Source organism: Buteo buteo, chromosome 13 (assembly GCF_964188355.1).
Source record: "Buteo buteo chromosome 13, bButBut1.hap1.1, whole genome shotgun sequence".
In the NCBI taxonomy this organism is placed as follows: domain Eukaryota; kingdom Metazoa; phylum Chordata; class Aves; order Accipitriformes; family Accipitridae; genus Buteo; species Buteo buteo.
The window spans coordinates 4,052,389-4,073,368 of record NC_134183.1 but is presented as its reverse complement, the minus strand read 5'-3'; the positions used below and the strand labels follow the sequence as shown (position 1 = coordinate 4,073,368).

At 39.6% G+C, this 20,980-nt stretch overlaps 1 protein-coding gene across 5 annotated transcripts in view; it reads right to left on the bottom strand.

The window, feature by feature from the left end:
• Positions 1-296: 296 nt before the first annotated feature.
• The window catches only part of PRKCA (protein kinase C alpha), a 161,503-nt gene continuing 140,819 nt past the window's right edge, over positions 297-20,980 (bottom strand). For 2 of the 5 annotated variants that reach the window (XM_075044250.1, XM_075044251.1), the window contains 4 exons: positions 15,774-15,854; positions 13,649-13,756; positions 11,041-11,181; positions 297-7,135 (listed from right to left, as the gene is read on the bottom strand). In XM_075044250.1, the coding sequence (XP_074900351.1) occupies positions 6,971-7,135; positions 11,041-11,181; positions 13,649-13,756; positions 15,774-15,854 (495 nt within the window). In that variant the 3' untranslated portion in view covers positions 297-6,970. Of the gene's footprint in view, positions 7,136-8,647; positions 8,696-10,589; positions 11,182-13,648; positions 13,757-15,773; positions 15,855-20,980 lie in introns of those variants that run through there. The other 3 variants (XM_075044246.1, XM_075044247.1, XM_075044249.1) reach the window with 2 other exon arrangements.

Genomic DNA, 20,980 nt, shown 5'->3' with positions numbered 1-20,980 from the left:
GGGGTCTAACTGCTAAGAAGGAGGGCACATCCTCAGAGAGCAGCCTGCTCACCTCTCAGTGTGCTGAAATCCTCTTCCAGGTATATCTTTTCCCCACTTAACCCTCTTTTTCTTTTGATTTATTAACAGGAATTAAAAAAGGGCCCAGGTTAAAATTCTGTGTGTGAATGGCGAATCGAGGTCTGGATCTGGGCGAGCTCTGTGACTGATCACACCATAATCTCTGCAGCCTCTGGGCTTCGGGGAGTCAATTTTGAAATGAAATTTCATAAAGACAGACCAAACTCTCACAAAAGTAATGATCAGTATTTTTATTCATACACACTTGCTTTGAAACTACAATTAATATTTAACAAAAGCATTTCATGCAAACAAAGATTGAAGATATTGCGAATTAAGAAAAAAAAAGACGCTGTAATTTATACATCAGTCTTGCCCACTATACTTCCAAAGATTTTTTTTTTTATTTTTTGAAAAATGAATGGCCTCTCCAAATTTTCTGGTAGCATCTTGCAGATAAATGATAAGAAAATAAATAATGTTCTCCTCTTTATAAATACAAAATTTGGGTCTTAAAATAATATTATAAAATGTGAATGAGTTCAAGGTGGGATTACTCCTTGTTTAAAAAAAGATAACGTTAAAGTAACATGCAATCATTTTAGAAGTTTAAGGTGTGCTCTGTTTTGTCGTGCAAAACCATACACATGTCGGGAAATGCACATTTTTAAAAGAGGCAACGAGCTTCATTTTGTTGAAATTCTTTTTTTTTACATTCATTTTAATAGCACATGAGAGAATAAATGAAAGGCTTTGTGGGGAACAAGCCACAGATTCAATTTGTATTATCACTGCGAGAACATTTTTTTCCTGCTCCGAGTCAGCAAGGCATCCGAGTGTGCAAGCTCTACTGACTTCTACGGGATGTGAAGCTGCTCAAAGGTAAGCCCAAATGTCCATGCTCTGCCGAACGGCGACAGGCACAAGCACATACTTAATATTTTTGCTGAATTGGGGCTTATAGGCTTAGTGCTGCCAGATGCTGGATACCGCAAGTCTTGGCTCCAGTAAAGCAACTAAGCAGACAGCGAGCTCTAAGCACGTAGCGGTCCCACTGGATGCCTTGGAAGGCCAAGACAGGAGCACACGAACCTCTGGAAGGACGGAGCCGTTGGCAATATTAGCTCTCAGGGTTCAAACAGAAGGAAAATAAATACAATTCGAATAGTTCTTAGGAAAAGGTTTATAAAGATCAGAAACATAATTTTGCTTTCTATTAAAATGTTCCTGTCACCAACTCACGATTATAAAATTAATCTAACATTAGCTGTAGACTTTCCAATGTATCCTGTAGTGAGAAATGAGCTTCAATGGAAGCAGGCTGGGACGGGTTATCAGTGCTGTTGCTACTCTTTCTGCACATCACTGTTTAAAATTATTAATAGACTGCTGATTTTTTTTTTCTTTTTTCTGGGCAACTGACATCAGTGCAAGAAAAACCATAGCTTCTAGGGTGGTTTTCTTTTAAAATTGAACTATGGTGTCACACACAAGGAAAAGAAAAGCATGAAGATATACGACACAGGAATACATTAAAATATCAGTGGAATAAACCTGTCATGGATGGACCAGCTGCATGAAGCATATCACTTCTCCCTCAATAGGAGTCAGTATAAACACTACTAGAAAACATCTGTGCTGACTTCATTTACCCATAGGGAATCTCACCCTACAATAACCAGTTCTGCCAAGACTTCCACTTACATGGAATTTTTAAATTGCACATACAAATCTCAGTAATTGGAAAAGAGGTAAGTGCAGCTGACCTACACAGTCAGCAAGCATCACTCCCCACTGCACCCTGACTCCAGTTAACAAAAGCTGGACTCCAGATTCTGTAAGAAACATATCAGATCTGATTTATTTTGTTTTAAATGGTTTCAGCAGAATTACTAAACTTCTATAAAAAAGTAGAAATAGCATCGTATATCCAGCAATACCATGTGAATCGAATAAGCTGATTTAATATTAAAAATTATAATAATACTTACACAACTCTTTTCAGGTTAAAAGTGTATTAGAAACATTACCCGAGAAGTCCTCACACCTTCCTGTGAGGTAAGTAAGTATTATTATCCCCATTTTACAGATGAGGTAACTGAGGCAGAGAGGTTAATAACTTGCCCCCTCTCTCTCAAGGTTTCCTAGGAACAGGAGGGCTGTAGTGCATAATGATTTTTCATTATAAGGCTATTTAATTACCAATTGTTACTGGCACAGTTACTGGTTGGTAGGAAATCATACATGTTTATGGAGTCAATTCTTATTTAGTTCTTCAACTGAACTATTTCAGATCCCATCTAAGAGTGTGGAGCTGAGGAAAAAAGTGCTTTAGCTTGTCTACTTTTTTTACTACTTGGCAGCTCAGTGCCTATCTACCCAACAGAACACAGAGGTAACACATCACCTACAGCTGATACTCAGGTTTGCAAAGAGACAAAACCTATGTACAATAATTTATGCTAATGACTAAAAGAACTGAAAATCACATCAAATGTTTCCAGAAGTTTTGTGGCAGGTCCAAAAGCCCACTGTAAACTCAATACTGTAAAAATGTTTTCTACTCATACTAAAGCTCGATTATTGGATTATCATTATTATTTCCAAGGCTGTGTTTTGTTTAATAAGGAGGATCTTCCCCCTCTGCTAACTGCATGTGTCTCCTATGGCATTTAACGGGGATTGCGTCCGAATTCACTGACTGAGAAAACAGACTTGGCAAGTGGTACCGCTCAATGCCGGCCCTTGGACACGTCATCTTTCCAGCTAGAAGACAAGTTCCTGTCTCACTTGACCTTATTAATTTTACAGGAGCGTGGCATTATTCAACTGAATTCACCCCAAAAGACAGGATGGCTTTCAAAGGCCAGCAGCATTTAGATATGATGAGTGTCTTTTAAACTAACAGCTGGTTTCTAGAAGAACTTTCTTCAGTTTGTGAAAGGAAATTCAATTGTATTTCTGGAAAGAATGAAGGATCAGAAAGCTAAATTGCATTTCTCCTCTAAATTGGATTAAGGGGGAGTATTTTATTATGGGAACGTGCTCTCTCCTTCTCACATATGTGCAATCCTTGCTAAGAGCACTGAGACTGGCCAGCGGGTGAAGTAGCTGTCCTGGAAACCCACCACCCTGCTGAAGCAACCTGAAGGTGGATAAAAACACCCAGATGCCCAAATAATGAAGAAATTTGCCTAGGAGCCAGTTAAGTTCCATTTAATACCTGAAAACAGCTTGGAAGTTTTAGGTGGCAGACCTGTGCCCCTCAGGACTCGAGCACACATGGGACAGAAACACAGCTCCCAAAGCTTTCACCCCAGCTTCAGTGTATTATAATTTTTAATTGGACTTTTAGAAACTTTTGTGATAACGTGGGTGTTCAGGTTACGGTTGCTATTGAACACAAGTGAAAGAAAAGCAGTTCTAATGCCTCTCCCTGTGTTGATACATGTTCTTCAGAAAACCAAATCTTGTGAAAAATATTATATAAATAACATCTGTATTTAAAAAGATAAGAAAATGCTTGCTGGATAGTTAAGGTTTTACTTGCCATTATAAATTTCTGGATGATAAGCAAGCCACCCGGAGTTCTCATTAAAGGGCTGGTCCAAGCGTGAGCGTTCACGTGCAAGTGCATTAGGCAGAGCAGCGAGGAGTAACACAAACATTCAATCCCTGCTTTATACAACCCTGTCTTGTTCCTGCAGGATCCATGAGTTCACAGTACCTTTTTGTAAGCATTACAGACACCTACAGAAGACAACATGAGATGTGGCAAGCCCAGGAACTTGAGGTAACAATGTTAAAGAGGAATTTCTGCTACTACATCAGAAAAACTGGGGAACAAATGCAAGTGCCTAAAAAACTGGTTATGAGAAGAAGCCAGAAAATGAGCGGCTCTGTCCAGATGTTGGACCAGCTCTTTAATGCCATGTTCTGGTGTGAACATCACTGACAGTCACAGCTGTGCCAGCAACAACCACCTGCAATGGGACTTCTCTGTACAATTCATATTTCATCAGGAAAACCCGAACTGCTTGGGAATGTCTACCTGTGAGATCTCCTCCCTGTTGCCGGCTTGGTTCCGTTCTCCCCCTCTACTGCTTTTCTTGCTTCAAAACCCTGTGCGCTGGTATTTCTCCCTGTATTTTCCTTTTTCAAAAGTCTCTTTTTCACTTCACATTCTTAAAACACATGTAATGCCACCTCTCGGCAGAGTGACTTACTTGAGAGCCCCTTAATTATTCAAAATCTGAGCCACAGTAATCTGTTGAATCTATTATCTCCTGCAGTATGATACTCAGATTTTCCTAAACTATGGCAGGCTAGTAATATTTAGAAAAACATAAGTAGTCATGAATGCTGCACTAGTCTACATGCTTCATGGTGAATATCATAATTGTTATAGTATATAACATACAAAGAAGAAAATGAACTCTCAGACTTGGCTGATGACATACTTGACATAGAATGGTTCAAAAATTTTACTCCTAAAACATTTTAAAAATTTTGAGTTCTGTTTTTTTAGGCAACAATCCCAGTTCTTGTTAGTTGGTCAGTGCCCCTTGTTAGCCGTGTGTTTTCCCATGCCTGCAAATGGTCCGGTTGATTCATTAAAACCTGCTCACTCTTAGCCGGGGGAGATGCTCCTTGCTTAGAGCTGGGGCTGCAAAAGGACTACGACTGGGCAAAAGTCAAACTTCTGGAGTGTTGCAAATCACGTGTCCTAGGCACCAAAAATACGGCTTCTGAGGGCACCACACGTGCAGAAGCGCAACACAGTTGCGGTTCACATCCAACCGTGTTTCACTCAAAACCTGTCCCACTCCACCATGGGTCACCCCCGTAAGTCAAACCCATCCACCCGGCCACCAGTTTGCAGGACTGGCTCTTTCTAACAGACTCTTTGGCACAGGTTCCATGTTTCCTTGTCATAAAAGATGATTAGCAAGTAGATTCCCCCCCCCCCCCCAGTTACATAGTCTAGTATAAATTTAAGGTTTTTTATGGCAAATAACTTACTTTTTGAATATGTTTACATGCTGGAAAAATTGTAATCAGTCTGCATGCAGCAACAGAGACATCATGCTTCTGGCATCGTCATGCACATCTGACAGACAAAAAGTGCCTATGGCTGCTAACAGTAACAAGGCAGAAGGGAAAAAAAAAAAGGAAAATGCACCGACTACTATTTTACATGCTGTAACAAAACCGAAATATGCACAAAAAATATTTACTGATATTTGAATTAATATCTTCTGGTAAGTCGTAAGAGGAAATATCAAAATTTTTTATCTAAGTGATAGGAGAGGAGAAGATTGCATTAATTACAGTGTTCATCATTGCAAATAAAGTCTATTTCCTTCTCTGTAAGTAATAAGCAGATGTGAAATGAAAGCCTAATTGAGCCTTGTATAAAACCTGCAGGTAGCAATTATTGTTTAAAAGTAGATCTACTTTTAAAAAAAGAGATTATACCCTAAGCCATTAACAATATCCAAAACCTAAAGTAAAAACCAAAACAATAGCAATAAAACATTTAGCTAAATCTAAATGATGTCATTCAGAACAAGAACCTTCACAAATAAAGCACAATTTGTTTTATAAAATTTTTATAACACTCTTTATGCTTGATACGATTATGTCAATAATATAGATCTGCTTATTATTAACCCTTATTATTAAGAGTTATTACTAAACATGCAAAATTCATTGCATGAAGCATATGCAAAGTGTATTAAATTCCATTCTATCAATAAAACAAGTTTTAGGTGCTGCTTCTTTCAGGCTTGATTATTCTACAGCCCAAAGTTTTCTGAATTAAAACTGATTATTTTATGACTAAATCTCACTTGATTTTCATGAGTTATTCTGGAGAAATCAGGAAGTCACTTGGGGCTGCATTTTTTGTTAATTTAGTATACATAATGCTTTCTTTGATTTACTGCTTTATAGTGCAGACCATAAAGAGACACATGTAAATAAGATTGAAGGGATTACAGTTCTGCTTTACATTCCAGGTTAACAAATTTCATAGTAAAATATTGGTATTAGAACAGGCTAACAGTAAACTTGAGGAATGGCGTAAATTAAATTAACTGAACAAACAATGGCACCCTGGATCACAGAATAATCTCATGGAGATTAAAATTCACAAAAATATTATTAAAATTATTATTACTATTATTATTATTAAAGACAAAATTTCACCCTTGAGTTTATCACATGCTACTTAGCAAAGATCCTAGAGATCTGGCCACCACTGAAGTGTGTTTAAACTTGGTGTCGCTTACAGGATCGGTTCACGAAGCCTCAGGGTCTAACTTGATTTTGTCCCCCCCCTTCCCACCCACTCCCAACTCGTTTCTGTCATATTTTCGAAACAACTACTTTCAACCATTTTTTTGCAATGCGTCTCCTCCCCGGTGCCGCCGCCGTTTCGGTTTCTTGTGCTGCTGATCTCCCCGAAGTCACCGGGCAGAGCGGGGAGGAGCGGTCCCTCGGGACCGAGTGCTCCTACCTCCCAGCATCTGCACCAAAGGACTAAATATTCGAGGTTGGGTTTTTTTTCAGACCGTGTGCTAGATTATTTCTAACACAGCAGAGTGGAAAAGGGAGCAAAAGGACAGGGGGAAGTTACAAAAATATATAACGTACCAAAAAATGGGTAAGTTTAGACGAGTCAGTGGTGACTTCTAGAAGAATAAGTGGGCACCGTACACTAATTTATCTCCCATTAAGACAACATCGCTGTTGCAAAGCCAAAATCCTGAATAAGTGGCCCTTCCCCCATCTTACACTTTCTAACCCTACAATTTCCAGGCCCAAATGGAATCAACAAGGCAAAAGCCTAAAAATTGTAGGGTTAAGGACCGTTCCCCACTGCGGGATTTGTTCCTGTTTTGCTGTTTCACGCTACATTTTGCAAAAGGGGGTGTACGAACTGGGGGTTGACGTAAGAGAACCCTTCAAAATCTGTTTGGTCTATGTTAGCAATGACCAGCTGATCTGGAGGTGTTAACACCGGCTGTCCTCGTGTAAAGAACTTATCGAAGTTTTCGGCACCTTTGCCACACTGCAAGAAAGAAAGAAAAACAGAAAAAAGGCTGAAAAAAATCAGCAATACGTTGGCAGCTCCAGCTTTTTGCAGATTTTTCAGGACACATGCAAGACTTCCCCTCATTTCTTATGAGTAGTTAAGAAAAAATTTTCTTTTCAGATATTTTTAACAAAAAAATCCTAGGCAAACAGAGAAGTTTTAATAGATGAATTTTGATGAAAAACAGAGTAGAAAAGTTTCCATCCATCAGCATGAGATGACAAGGTAAAGAGGCTTAAATATTCAGAATTACTGGGATAAATAAGGAAAAGGAAAATATTTTTACGGACATGTATTGGCAAGAGATACTTTATCTGTCAAGTCATTTCATTCTTTTTAAAACCTTTATGATGCAAAATTAAATTTTCATATTAGTCTGCTTCCTTCATGATCTGCAGAAAGCTTAATGTAATTCATTTATATCCCTTGACTCTTCATTGTACAGCCTATAAACTCTCGTAAATTCATAAACGACAACAAAGCTCCAGTCCTGGGGACTGCAGGAGGGAGCTGGGGCAGGGGCTGCATCCTGGGAACAAGTCCTCATTGCAAAACGTGCTACCACAGGTTTCCTCCTTTTTTTGTCTACGAGAAGAGACATATCATCTTGTGAAGCCCAGCTGAGAAGAAGGGTTATATATAGCTACACACTGAACACAACTCAGTCAGAACAGAAAACAAAAGAAATCAGCTTTGTGGAAAGGATAGTTTTAAGTAATGCAGAAAACACTTGAAAGGCAGGGAAGTATGATTAGAGGCAAGTTAAAAAGGATGAAGGTGGGACCAGAACAAAATTAGCTTGGGTGCAAGAAAATATGCATATTTGAGGAAAACGAGGCGTTGAATATTGTGGAGAGTTCTAAAGGAAACTGGTAAAGCTGCTTATCTCAAAACTATCTACTGTAAGAGATCTTCGAACAAAGCGTGGTTGTACGATAATGGTGCTGAATGTTTCTTCCCGTTGTCCCTGACCCTCTCCTCTCTATCCATCCCTACAATATATCTACATATGGATTTACAGGATAACATTACGCTATTATCTTCAGATTTAGAGGATTACTTGGAAAGGATAGAATATGGCTCGTACAATAGACCAATATTAAACATTGATTTTTCTGAACTAATGCAACGCGAATAAAGCTGTACATTTATAGGAGAAACCAGCTGAAGAGGGGCCCATTAAGGGAATTCGAGGGTGAGGTGTTCGGCTATGCTGAAAAGAGCTCAGTCACAGTTTCCAATCTTCTTGCAAAGCACCTGGCATGTCCTGGACTGGGACACGCCATCCAATCTGAGCTGCAAAGAACTTTTGCTGCCTCGGGCACAAGTCGGTTTATATTTCAGATGAAAAACGCATGCTCAGGTACTGGACCGCAATGCTCACAGAAGGACACTTGTTCAGTCTTGGAAGAACACAAGCAGAGGAACACTTCAACAGGTTAAAGGCTAATGGTAGTCTGCTTTTTTCACCCGGGGTTCTGCACTCACCGAATACCCTGGTGCCCACTGAAGCCAATGCATTTTGGTACAGAATCTCTGGAGAACAAGAATGGACAGAGCTGAACTTTGACAGGGGGAAAAATCTGCATCATTGGAATGAAAGTTGGTGTATCCCCAAATTAACAGTCAAATTTATTTAGAGGCAGTACTCAACTCAGAGCAGCAACAAAAGGGCTATTTATACAGGGAAGACTTTTTGCTAAAAAGATATTCTATAGATATGCATCAACCTTCCACAAAATTATGCTTTCTTCTTTTACTTTTCTTTTTTTCTTCTTTTTTTCAGCAAGTGGAAGGTATTCAAACAAGCTGTGTATTGAAACCAAAGTCCCTGACTCCATTAGGACTCTCACTATTGCTTATACTAGTAGAGGGTAAGAAATAACTCATGTGAAATTTGAGTGCGAATATAATAATTTATCAATAAATTTGCATCTCCAATTACATACTTGTCTTCACATTAAAGAGTAGCATTGCTATTGTGAGCATTAATGCAGTATTAAAGCAGAACTGAGAATCTAGGACTCGAACTCCTAACCTTACAAATAGAAATAAAATGTCCTTCTTGCCAAAAAATCAGTCTATGCCTATAACCTGTGAAATGTCAGTCTGGAAGGGAACACATTATTTAAACCGACCAACTGCTGACCTAAAATCTGCAGCTCCATGTTCGAGTGAGAACCATGCCTGTGTGCAAAAGCAGCAGGATTATTCCTGCAGCAACACGCTTCCTAGAGAAGACGTACCTACAAAGGTTTTCTGAAAAAACCCCCACGCCCAACAAAGCCTATAAATACATCTGTATCTTCAAACAGATTAAGGGTCGTGTCTTTTTTGCTTTGTGGAATCAATATAAATAGAATCAGCAATCACAATAAATGAGTTATACATAAGGTATGTAAATATCAGACTTGGATTTTAAATTATTTTCGTCTGGGAAAGTTAGGCTCCATCTGAATATGCCTTGGTGTATTTTAATAGCAGTCTGTATAATGAAAACAGGTCATGATAACCACAGAGATAAAGCACAGCTGCTCTAAACAGGAGCCAGGATCTGCCACGAAACGTGCTATGATGGAACCAGACCACACTTCAACCTTTTAGTACCTTCATGCTGGTGTTACTTTTAACTTCAAGGAGAGTCTAAGCACTCAGTTGCTGAGCTAATAAAACTTACAGAGGTGAAGGTAGATTATTTTTATGATCAGCTTTAAATTTGACTCAGGAAGCATGTGACAAAAATCTTCCATAAAATATGCTATAAGGAGGTGCAGCTCCCCTTCGGACAGACAGCTCAGGGACCAGCCGGGCAGAGCTGGCACCACCACGCGTGTTCGTTACCTGCTTACACCCTTCCCTGCGTGCAAAATCCACACCATATGAAAAAGGTATTTCCCCTAGCCCAAAACACTCTCCTCAGCATGCAACTCTCCTCCTGGTGATGTGAAAATATCATTTGTATGCAAAAAAAGAGGAATATATTCTGCCACCGGGTAGTGGCCTCCCTCTGTTCATTAGTTTGTGATATGACACTAGCGTGTCTGTCCTGGTACATAAATCAAGCATACAGACCTATCAGTGATCCTCTATTTGCAGTTCTACAGCCAGCTATACATCTCAGTTGAAATAAAAAAAGTGCTAGAGAAGAAAGATTGAATGTTAGGACATAACGATTTACAGCTGTTCCTGAAAGCTTGTGTTCTTGTGTGCAAATACTTTTCTTTGCCTGTCAATAAAGCACAGTACACACTGTAAGAAATTCTGTATCAACAAATACAGCTCTTCAAATTCTATTATGCAAACAGTTCTCATGGTAATGACATCTTTCACTTGTTTGGATTTCTAAAATATTCCTACAGATACATGTGTGTAAACCAGTAATAAAAATAAAAAATAAATCAGGGATTATTCTTGCAAACTTGGCAGATGCAGGTTCTGTCACTTGAGGATGGGGAATACGAATGCCCTGTGCTGTGTAGCCCACCGTGGAGGAAATTCAGCTCAGTAATTCAGATACCTTTGATCACTGACTTTAGATGCTGTTCAGAGGAGACAGTCGGGAACTGCATTTATTACATGTCTCCAGTGGCTGATGTCAATATGTCAATTTTCCCTGTTTTCAAATTCTCCTGCAGTGCATGACCGTTGAAGTCGAGACTCAAACCACTGAGAGACTTTTTTGCAAGGGACAATGTACACTGGGTTACACTACAGGGTGCCAAACCATTAGCAGATCTACAGACTGGTCTGCTATAATCAAATTGTCTTATTTTACAAGTGTCCCAGATTTGCAGCGCCATCAAGCTAGCATTAATCTCACCCCGCAGGAAAGCACGACGGCAGACACATTTAGCGAGGGAAGTACTTGGCATCTCACTCACCACTTTAGGTTTGAAAGGTGGCTGAATCTCTCGGTTTTCCAGTTTTTCCCAGTCAATTCTCCTGAAAAAAGCATGTTCCCTGATGTCTCTTTCACCTTCAAGGCCACAGCCAAGGCGCTTTGCGGGATGTTTAGTCATTAGCTATTAGGAAGAAAACACCAAATGATTAAATTTAACACTGGAAGGAAAGTGAGACAGACTTTCCCCAGAGTGCGATGCTCTTGCTCCTCTCCTGAAGAGGCAAGTTGCTAATAAAATTGTTTTGAAAAGCTAAAATTCATTTTTTTGAAGATTAGTTTTCTTGTTTGATCACGGGAGACAGCACGTCAGCAGCAAAATTAAGGGTTGCACTTGAGAACGTTTTCCCATTTGGCAGATGTTGCTGCTGGAGGTGTGGGTGGGCAGGCGGTGCCCAGGGCAACTTGCCATCGTATTAGTTCACAACTCGCTCCTGAATTGCACCTTTGGTCTTTCAGTTCAGCCTTATAAATCTCCAGAATAGCTTCTGCCCTACCTCAACAATCAATTAAACTTAATAAATTCCAATATACTAAAGCTGTACAAAGTACAACCCCCCCCATTTCATTTTTCTGGGCTTGTTCAAGACATCTCATTACAGAGCCTACAATTTCTTGGCACCCAGCTGACAATATCTAATCTGAGTTTCCTCCCTTGCATCCTTAATGACATCTTGGTCAATACTATACCCAGTTGCATAGATTAAGCAGACTTGGGGGAAAAAAACCCAAACCCACCACCGTTGCATGCTGGGAAACACTAACGTGCTCCTTAATTAACAAGCTCCTCAAAATCTTTTCAATTGATATGTACATTAGGAATTGAGCAATGTAACCTTCAACTCTCAGTTCCAGTATTGTGGGGACTTTTTAAAGCTCTTTTACAAATTATATATGATTAATGTACTGTTGGGAGTGATACCTCAACACATCTTTTTAAAACCTCAGCTGTACCACTTTAGTCTCCTTCCAAATGTTGAGTTGATCAGATTCCAATTTTGAACCTAAAATAAAAGCGACTCTAAGCAGATACTTTGGGAAGTCGGCTGTGCACTGGGCTGGGAATCACATCCTTCTTCAAGCTTAACAGCAACTTTCCCATTTTTGTTACCTTTTCTAAACCCTTTCCTTTAACAGTAGGTGATATAAGAAAATCTGAATAATGATTCTAGTAGTGTTAATTCTTTCTGAAGTTACTGCATTTACCAAACCCAACAAACTCTGAATCAGTGGCATAGATGTCAAGCAGACAATTCAATTTCAAGAGCACAGCGGGCACATTCATCTTGCCCGATGGTGCACAGACCCAGGACTGCTGAGCTACTGCTGACTGCAAGGTTCAGAAGCTTTCTCACATTGACTTCTTAGCTCAGGCATAATGCTCACTGAAATTTGGGATTAATTTGTTAGTTTAATACAAACGATGAACATGTTGGTATCACAGAGACTTGACCTTAAACCTTGCGGTGCAATGCAATTTTAGCTTTCCGACCTCCCTTTGCATAAGCATCTAGCAGAAGAGCAGCAAGCAGGATGTCTGAGAACAGGGTAATTTAATCAAGTTCAAACTGTGCTGTTTGAATATATGATTTTCACGACAAGGCATCAATCTGCATGTACTTTACAAAAATATATCATGTTTAGTTTTTGTTGGCCAGCATGTCTACACCGGGATAGGCTCCAAAATTAAAGTGGTCTTTCCTTTTACCTTGCGGTTCTAAACAGCTTTTCTTTTCCTTGATGATTTTTCCTTAAGGGATTAATATCCAGCTCATGTACAATACTTCATAAATGGTTGCAAAGGAAAGGAAGAAAGTAAATACCAAATTAACTGACACTAAGTGCAGTGATATTTTATCAGTATGAGAAAGACATCAAATAATGACTTATAGATGGTGGTTTGGAAAAGCTGCAGACTGAGTACTCTAGGGAATCACGTGGAGGCAAAGGAAACCCGAATGAATCCTTTTTTTCCTGAGCTAATCCCCTGAAGTCAAATCTATTCTTTTCCTCCAAAAAACCCCCCAACTTAAAGTAACTTAGATTCTAAGATAAATGTTAGGCCACACAGGTTACCACTGGGTCAGGATTTCTTCACAGTTCCCTTGCACTTACGCTAAAGATTTTCACATACGCTCATCTTTACCTCCATTTAAAAATGATTCTTATTAACAATTTTGCTCTGCTGCTGTCATCAGGCATGCTGGGCTGAGGACTCGCTGGAGTATCAGGTATGCATCCAAGCTGAGAAATCTCCTCACCCTGCAAAATTGGGGTTGTGCTGCTGAGGGTTGAGAGGCAAGGTGGGTGGAGACATTTCACACCATCGTCCTGTTTATAAATTCTGCTTTGGGTTTGGCAGCTACTGATTCTGACATTTGTTCTTACCATAAAACAAGCAGGCACTGCGGGAAGAGCTGAATACTTATCAGTGACACCAAGCGATGAGCACTTCATGACAATATAGCTTAGCACTGCCTGACAGAAGCTGCACTTAAAAATACGACGGTGCCATATCAAAACCAGACAAATTTAGTTATTCACAAGGATTGCCAAAAAGGAACTTAATGATAAAGAAGCATCTATCTCACCCCCTTGCAGATGGAGACAGCTTCTTTGGATAGTGATTTTGGATAGGAAACGTTATGCTCCATTATGGACTGGAAAAGTTCATCTTCATCTTCTCCATCAAATGGAGGCTGTTGAAAATAAATCACAGTTAAGTTACTTATTGGTTTGGTTGTTTTTTTTTTTTTAAATTCTCCACTTTTTAATGAAATGACATGACAATACTATGGCCACACTGGGTCAGGGCAAAGGTGCAGCCAGCCCAGCAACCTGCCTCCAGTCAATTATAGGTGCCCAGAGAGGTCAGTATACAGCAGTGGTCCTTGCCCAGGAATACACACCAAACTCCCAGCGATCTGCAGCTTGGGTTTCTTCAGACCCAGAAGTTTAGTGTTAATCAGTGTTGGGTAGAAATGGAGGAGAAAAGTTCATTTCTGCTCCCAGCATGGCAGCCAGGTTAATGAAATGTGTGCAGGATTATCTTCATGATCATCTTTAATCAGTTTTTAAAGCTACTGTGCACCAGACAGCCAAAATACTTTAAAGGGTGAAGTTTGAAGACTGTAACTTTCAACTACCTTGTGCTAAGGTATATGCATTCCTCACTGCCCTGGTTGCAGCTGGGTTAGAGTTAATTTTCTTCCTTGTAGCTGGTATAGTGTTATGTTTTGGGTTCAGTATGAGAAGAATGTTGATAGCACGCTGATGTTTTCAGTTGTTGCTAAGTAGTGTTTAGACTAAATCAAGGATTTTTCAGCTTCTCATGGCCAGCCAGCAAGAAGGCTGGAGGGGCACCAGGAGTTGGGAGGGGACACAGCCAGGACAGCTGACCCAAACTGGCCAAAGGGATATTCCATACCATGTGACATCGTGCCCAGTATATAAACTGGAGGGAGTTGGCCGGGGGGGCAGAATCGCTGCTCGGGAACTAACAGGGCACTGGTCAGTGAGTGGTGAGCAATTGCATTGTACATAATTTGTTTTGTATATTCTCATTCTTTTATTATTATTATTGTCATATTATTATCATTATTATTTTCTTCCTTTCTGTCCTATTAAACTGTTCTTACCTCAACCCACGAGTTTTACTTTTTTTTTCCCAATTCTCTCCCCCATCCCACTGGGTGGGGGGGAGTAAGTGAGCGGCTGCATGGTGCTAACTTACCAGCTGGGGTTAAACGACGACACTCAATTCCAGCTAAACTCCAGTTTGTTTTATAAGACACATGGCTGTAGACTCTGTTTCTGTGATGGGGAGACTATCACAAGAAAAGGCTGCATTTTATTTTTAAATATAAGTGATGAGGAAAGTGCCCATGGGTGAGTCCCCAGGATACGGGCACTGTGTAAGACTCAGCTAATGGTAAATCTCATTTTCTCAAAAGCATTCAGATGCCTAATATTTGCAATGCAGACTGTAAATGTTAACAACTGCGATTGCTACACTTCAAAAACTTTTAAAATGTCAACTGGAATTTAGTAGAGAAACTATTAAAGACATTTGTTAAAAATGTATGTTTTAAGCTTAGGAAATGTATACCTTTAGCTAACACTCATTGAAAGCCAACTCAAGACTAATAGAATTCCTTAAAGTTGGTAGTTATCTGCCATTTACTGCAGTACAGTGTTGCTTTTTTACTTGAGTGACTCAGAGAGCAGCGTTTCATTAACTGTGCAGAATAAGGGGTCTGTAACTGAGAGTATTTCAAGTGGTGAGACCCATACTTTACCCCTAGGACATACAATACAATAACTGTATTCTTGTGACTTAACTGCAATGCGGAGCATATATACACTCTTATTATGTTTCCCCGTGGTTTCAAACTACTAAATGATATTTCTTCCATTTGGCATGCATTTTCCTGCTCAAGTGTCTCCCATTCAATTTTGAAGACGGCTATTTATAACATTATTACAGTACAAAGAAGCTGTATTCAAAGGCAGTGCTTGATTATGTAGGTCCAATATAAAGAGCTTAAAGCCTAAATACATTCTCAGTTGAGTCAGTCAAGAGTACAAGGAGATAATATCAGCATGAAAGGCCCCAGTCTTGTCCTCTAATGGTCTAACCCTTCAGGGATCCTTGAAACAGAGCAGCTTTGGAGAGGCAGGAGGAGGTCACAGTGAGCACAGGAGCGTAACTCTTACCTGGCCAGCTAACATCTCATAGAGCAGCACCCCGTACGCCCACCAATCCACAGACTTCCCGTAGGGCTGGTAAGCAATAATCTGTATAATCACAGAAAACCCAAAGAAAAAAACCCTCTGTTAACTAACACACTTGTGACATAGTAGATAAATAACGACATGCAGAGATGAACATATTTCCTTGAAAAAGCCCAGAAAGCCAATCCTGTAATCCTCACTCTAGCTACTCATTCATTTCAGTGGGAGTTGGACTGTTTTGCAAATGTTAGTCTAAACCCGCCCACGTCTTTTGGTACTCCAATATCTTGGGAAATGTGGCTCTTCGGAGACCTTGGGATGTGCATTTGAAGGCAAAGGAGGAAGTACAGCAGCACAACGTTGGAGGCAAGGCAAAAATGTTATTCATCCATTTGTGTCACAGCTTGAAATCATGACACTCACTTAACTTACAGATTATCAATAATTAAGCCTTTCTTTTCTTTTCAATATTTATATTTTTGTTCTGCTGTAAAAGGAATCAAAATTTAAGACAAGAGCAAACCCCTGAAAAGCTCAATTACATTTTCCTAAGTTGCACGAATAAGATACTCAGTATGAAGCTAGATACCAGCTACACCAAAAAGAAAGGGGTTTCTGCTGTTCAGCCTAATGGAAATGTCAAGTATTTTGCATCCTCTGGGTTCACATCTGACTCACATAGAAGCACAAATTGAGTTCTGACACAACGAAAGGCTGCAAGTGCCAACAGCACGCAGGTCCCCTCGTGCGTCATTTTCTTTAATTGAGGCCTCTTCAGAAATCAGTGTTAATTTATTTAAGAGATACATTTGGGCATGCTATAGAGTTTTAAGGTGTAGACTTCTCTCAGGTGTCTTTCTAAATAACTGTGCAGGGATATTATGAATCATGAAGGGATGCAGGACGTCCCAGCCACTGCCCATCCACATCAGGGAAGGCAGTATCGGAGCCTCCAACCCCAATGCCACTGCTGCACTAGAATAAGCAGAGAACCGAGGCAATCATTACTCCAGATGGGCCTGCATTTATTTTCCTGTTTGCATGCTTTTTTACTCTTTGTGAAACAAATCGCTAAGACAAGTACACATCATATATGCTAGATTTTTTCGTTGTCTGAAAGAGAAGTCGAACTGGCAAGTTCTGTAGTTTCTCAGGAAAATAGTGAGTCACCTGTTCAATAAAGCTGGACTGCCTGGCTACTAAATAAAATTATAGTCTCTGTGAGAATATATGTTCTTCCGTGGGATAACCGCAGCACATGAATTAAAAATTACTGCAATGTTTCTAAGCAAAGGATTTCAAAATCAATTGCACTTTGAAATATATTACACAACCAGAGGTAATAACAAGATTCTCAGGTGGAAGGCCCTATGTAAAGGCAATCTTTATTAGTTGTCTTTTAGCAGTAATATGGGCTTTAAAATATATATTTGGGACATTCATTTCATATTATAGTGGTTGACATACTTGGTTACTCTCCCTTTAATTTCTATCACCAGTAAGTTCCCAGAGGTCCACCAGAAGCAATGTTGCTTCCTGAAAAACCAAACACTTTCAAAATTTTATCCAGAAAAAATACTGGTCTTTACATACAGAAATTGATAAAGCATTTCATTCTCAACCCTTCTCTGACAATCTCTCCTTGCCTTATGGAAAAGACTATTTTATCAAAAAAAAGAGGGATATTTTTCAGAAGGTCACTAATTTATAAGGGCAGAACATTTTGTCCAATAAGTACGCTTCATGTAAGTGGTTTTGGTAGGTACCAAATTTCAATTTATTTCAATTACCAAATGAGAAAAAGATGGATCCATAGCAGTGAGAAAGAAAATACTGCTACACTGCCATGGTTCTCAACCTGGCAGTCAGGTCTGTGCAGGAGGCCACAGTGTACTTCTCTTCCTATTGTGAAAGAGTTTGATGGGATTATTGAGGAGAGGAAATCTTTTAAGTAAGGCAATGCAATGTCATAAAATGAAAGCATAAAAAGAAGCACAGACTTAATGATGCTATTTGTTTATCCAGCAAGAGGTGAGTCAAGATTGGGTTGTTCTCTAAATAGCATTCTCATCAGCAAATGTAATCTGCCCCAATTAAATCTGCCTTTACGAGAGAATATCAGGCAGAATCATCGAGACAGAATTAACATGAAAAAAACTCCCACATTTAACCTAACATATGGTCAGAGTCACTAAAATTTTTGTCCTATTTGATGCCACATGTCAACATCAGCAGAAGCATCTGACAAACAGATGAGTGCTCCCACTGAGCTGGCACACACCTCCCTGCCCTGAACCAGTCGCTTGATCAAAGAGTGGGATTTGAGAAATAAATACAGACATCAAGTTCCACCGGGACTGGGAAGGTCCCACTGCAGAGAAGTCTCACTGTAAATGCAACGAGAACACTTTTTTCATTGAACCTATTGCAATGTAGGAAAAGGTACTGTCAATGTCTGCTGCTGTACACTGGAAGTTTTTTTCCTTTAATCCTAATTAAATACACCCAGTTTGAATCACCAGCTTAATCCTGGTAAGGATATGATACGTGTGAAACACAGAAAAGCAATCTGCGATGTTCATTCACCAACCTGTGTGTCATGCACGGAAACCGGCGGTTATACTCATAATATTGGGAGTTATGCAAAGCATTAATTGGAAGATGTAAACGAGAGGAAAGAACGCTCACTTCAAGGAAGGAATTACATGTGGGAGGAAGCAGATGAGTTTTCAATATACAGTCAAACACGCATTGGTACAAAGTCAGCAAGTTCTAAATGTTGTATTTTCAGTAGTTCCCTCCTCCTCATCCAGAAATCATCATGTATTACCTACCAGCTGCTACACTCAAAGCCATCACTGGCTGCCTTGCAGCAGCTGCCAAAATAATCCTATCTGCACGTACAAATCTTGGTATCTTTTAGAACAAATAGGGGTATGTTAACATGACCTCCTGTCTCACTGCAGTGTGCAGAGCAGTGACGTAGAAACGAAGACCTGTACCCTCCTCCAGCTGTGATCTCTGCTTTGTACTGGCCAGGGAGGAACAGAAAGTTGATAGGACCCTTCCCTTCCCCTCCTTCTCCATCATTAATTTAAATGACTGCCTTTTCCATTTCCTTTTGCATTTCAAATATCCCATTTTACCTATCTACCACTGTATTTTCAGAGCTCTGCCTTTTCAGGTTCTGTGGATTTGGGAGCTCAGGAAGAGCACATGAGAAATTTCTCTCATCAAGCCAAATTGGCAGAGGAATGTTGATTGCTTTTTTCTTTTTTTTTTTTTCTTTTTGCCTCCAAGGAAGGCACATTTAAGAGCAGGACACAGAGATTAATACCAGCAATTTGTAGGAATGTTTAGATCATTGCAGCTTGCAGCTGGTAGCCAGTTGGGATGAAAAGATTATATCCCAGAGGCAACAGAGAAAGTCTTTTGTAAACATATCTTATGTCTACTGGAAAAGTTAAAACTCAGTTATTAAAAGAAATAAATATTACTGGCACAAGAAACAGTCAAATATACACTTTCCAAACCTTTGTAATACCTATTAGCCTCCCATAATCCCAGCAAATGCAAGGTTAGAACTTCAGGTTTTGAGGCTATTAGATAGAGGAGAAGGGAAATGGAGTTTCTAATTTAAATTCTTCTGAGATTCAAAATCAGTGCTCTAGCTGCTGCAGGGTTGCTGATGGTGGGGTTCAGTGCTGCACCACAGGCAGCGGGCTGTGCTGGCAGAATCCCTTCCTGCTAATCCTCTTGACATCCATCTCCTTCTGTCTCTCTTGACTGGTCAAGGAAATACAAAGTATTCATTGATTTCACAGCTATTTTACCACTCTGACCATAAATATTTAAGTTTAGCACATCAATAAATATTCTTTACTAGATAACCACTTTCTGCCTGACAGAAGTGGTCAGACCTGGATTCTACCAGTTTAACCTCTGCACATTTCTCAAATTGCATGGGATAAGAAAATGAATATTAATTCCAGCATGTTATACACCTAAGCAATAACAAATGCTAACTTTCCCAATCCTTAAAAAAAGAAAGCATTATTTTACAGTACGCCAAAGGGTGCAAGTCCACTTTGCTGAATGCAGCACCATATTCCCCTGCTTCTCTGTCTGGAGATTGCACAGCTGAAGCCAGCCGAGATGTCCCTGTACGGTCCTTCCAGCCGTGCTATCTCCGAACTATGTCTGTGGGTAGTTCATGTAGAGGTAGCGTGGGCTCCTTCAGACCCCACTATAGTCACAACGTTATTTCCCAAATAGTGATGAAAAGAGCTAATTCTCTATGTTTGAGTGCAACAAACTCACAGGACTACTCTACTCTAGATACCTTCAACAGTTTATTTAGATTTAGCTCATTTATCTCCACCCAGCCGGGAATGGTACTGTGCAAATGCATCCTCATTATAATCTATTATAAATTTATTCATTTTAGCCCATGGCAACATGCTGAAATGCTCCTGTAAGCAAAACATGAACCTTACTTTGAAGTTTACCACAGACCTAGTTAGCAATTTGTCAGTCACATGAAGTCTTCAGAAATGAAAGAAAATCAGCCAACTTAAGAAAAAAAAAATTCTGTTTGTAAGATAATAGAAAGACTACTTTCCTCCCGGTTACTGAATGTTTTAGTAAGAGGTTTATTTCTTTATATGAAATTTCCAAATAAAGTAAAATAAATCACTTTGGAATGACCCATATTGAGCATTTTGGCACTGACAACATGGTCTTTGGTATTAACTGGCACAAGGCCATTGCCACAGAAAGGACACTTCTTAATTTGTAATACTGGCTTCATTTATGTTTTGACAGGAGAAAATGAAATACTGCTCTGGTTGTTCTGATATCCTGCTGCAAGCAACAGCAATTTGTGAAAAAACAAGGTTTTATAATACACAATATTTCACTCTGAAAAGCATGAATTAGCAACTGGAAAAAACCAAACTATTTTTCATTCCAATTTCACAAAGATGACAAAATTCACCTTAGACACTAATTTACTTGTCCATGTATAAATCTCCAATATTCCAACAAACATTCAATTACAGCCAGAAATGTTCCAGCCAGAGCTGCCTCTTGCCCAGCACTCAGTAAACACTGTGTATCTTGGATCAGGATACAGCCTCTTGCATTGAATTTGCAGCCAAACAAATCAAGACTCTTGAAAGCTCAGTATG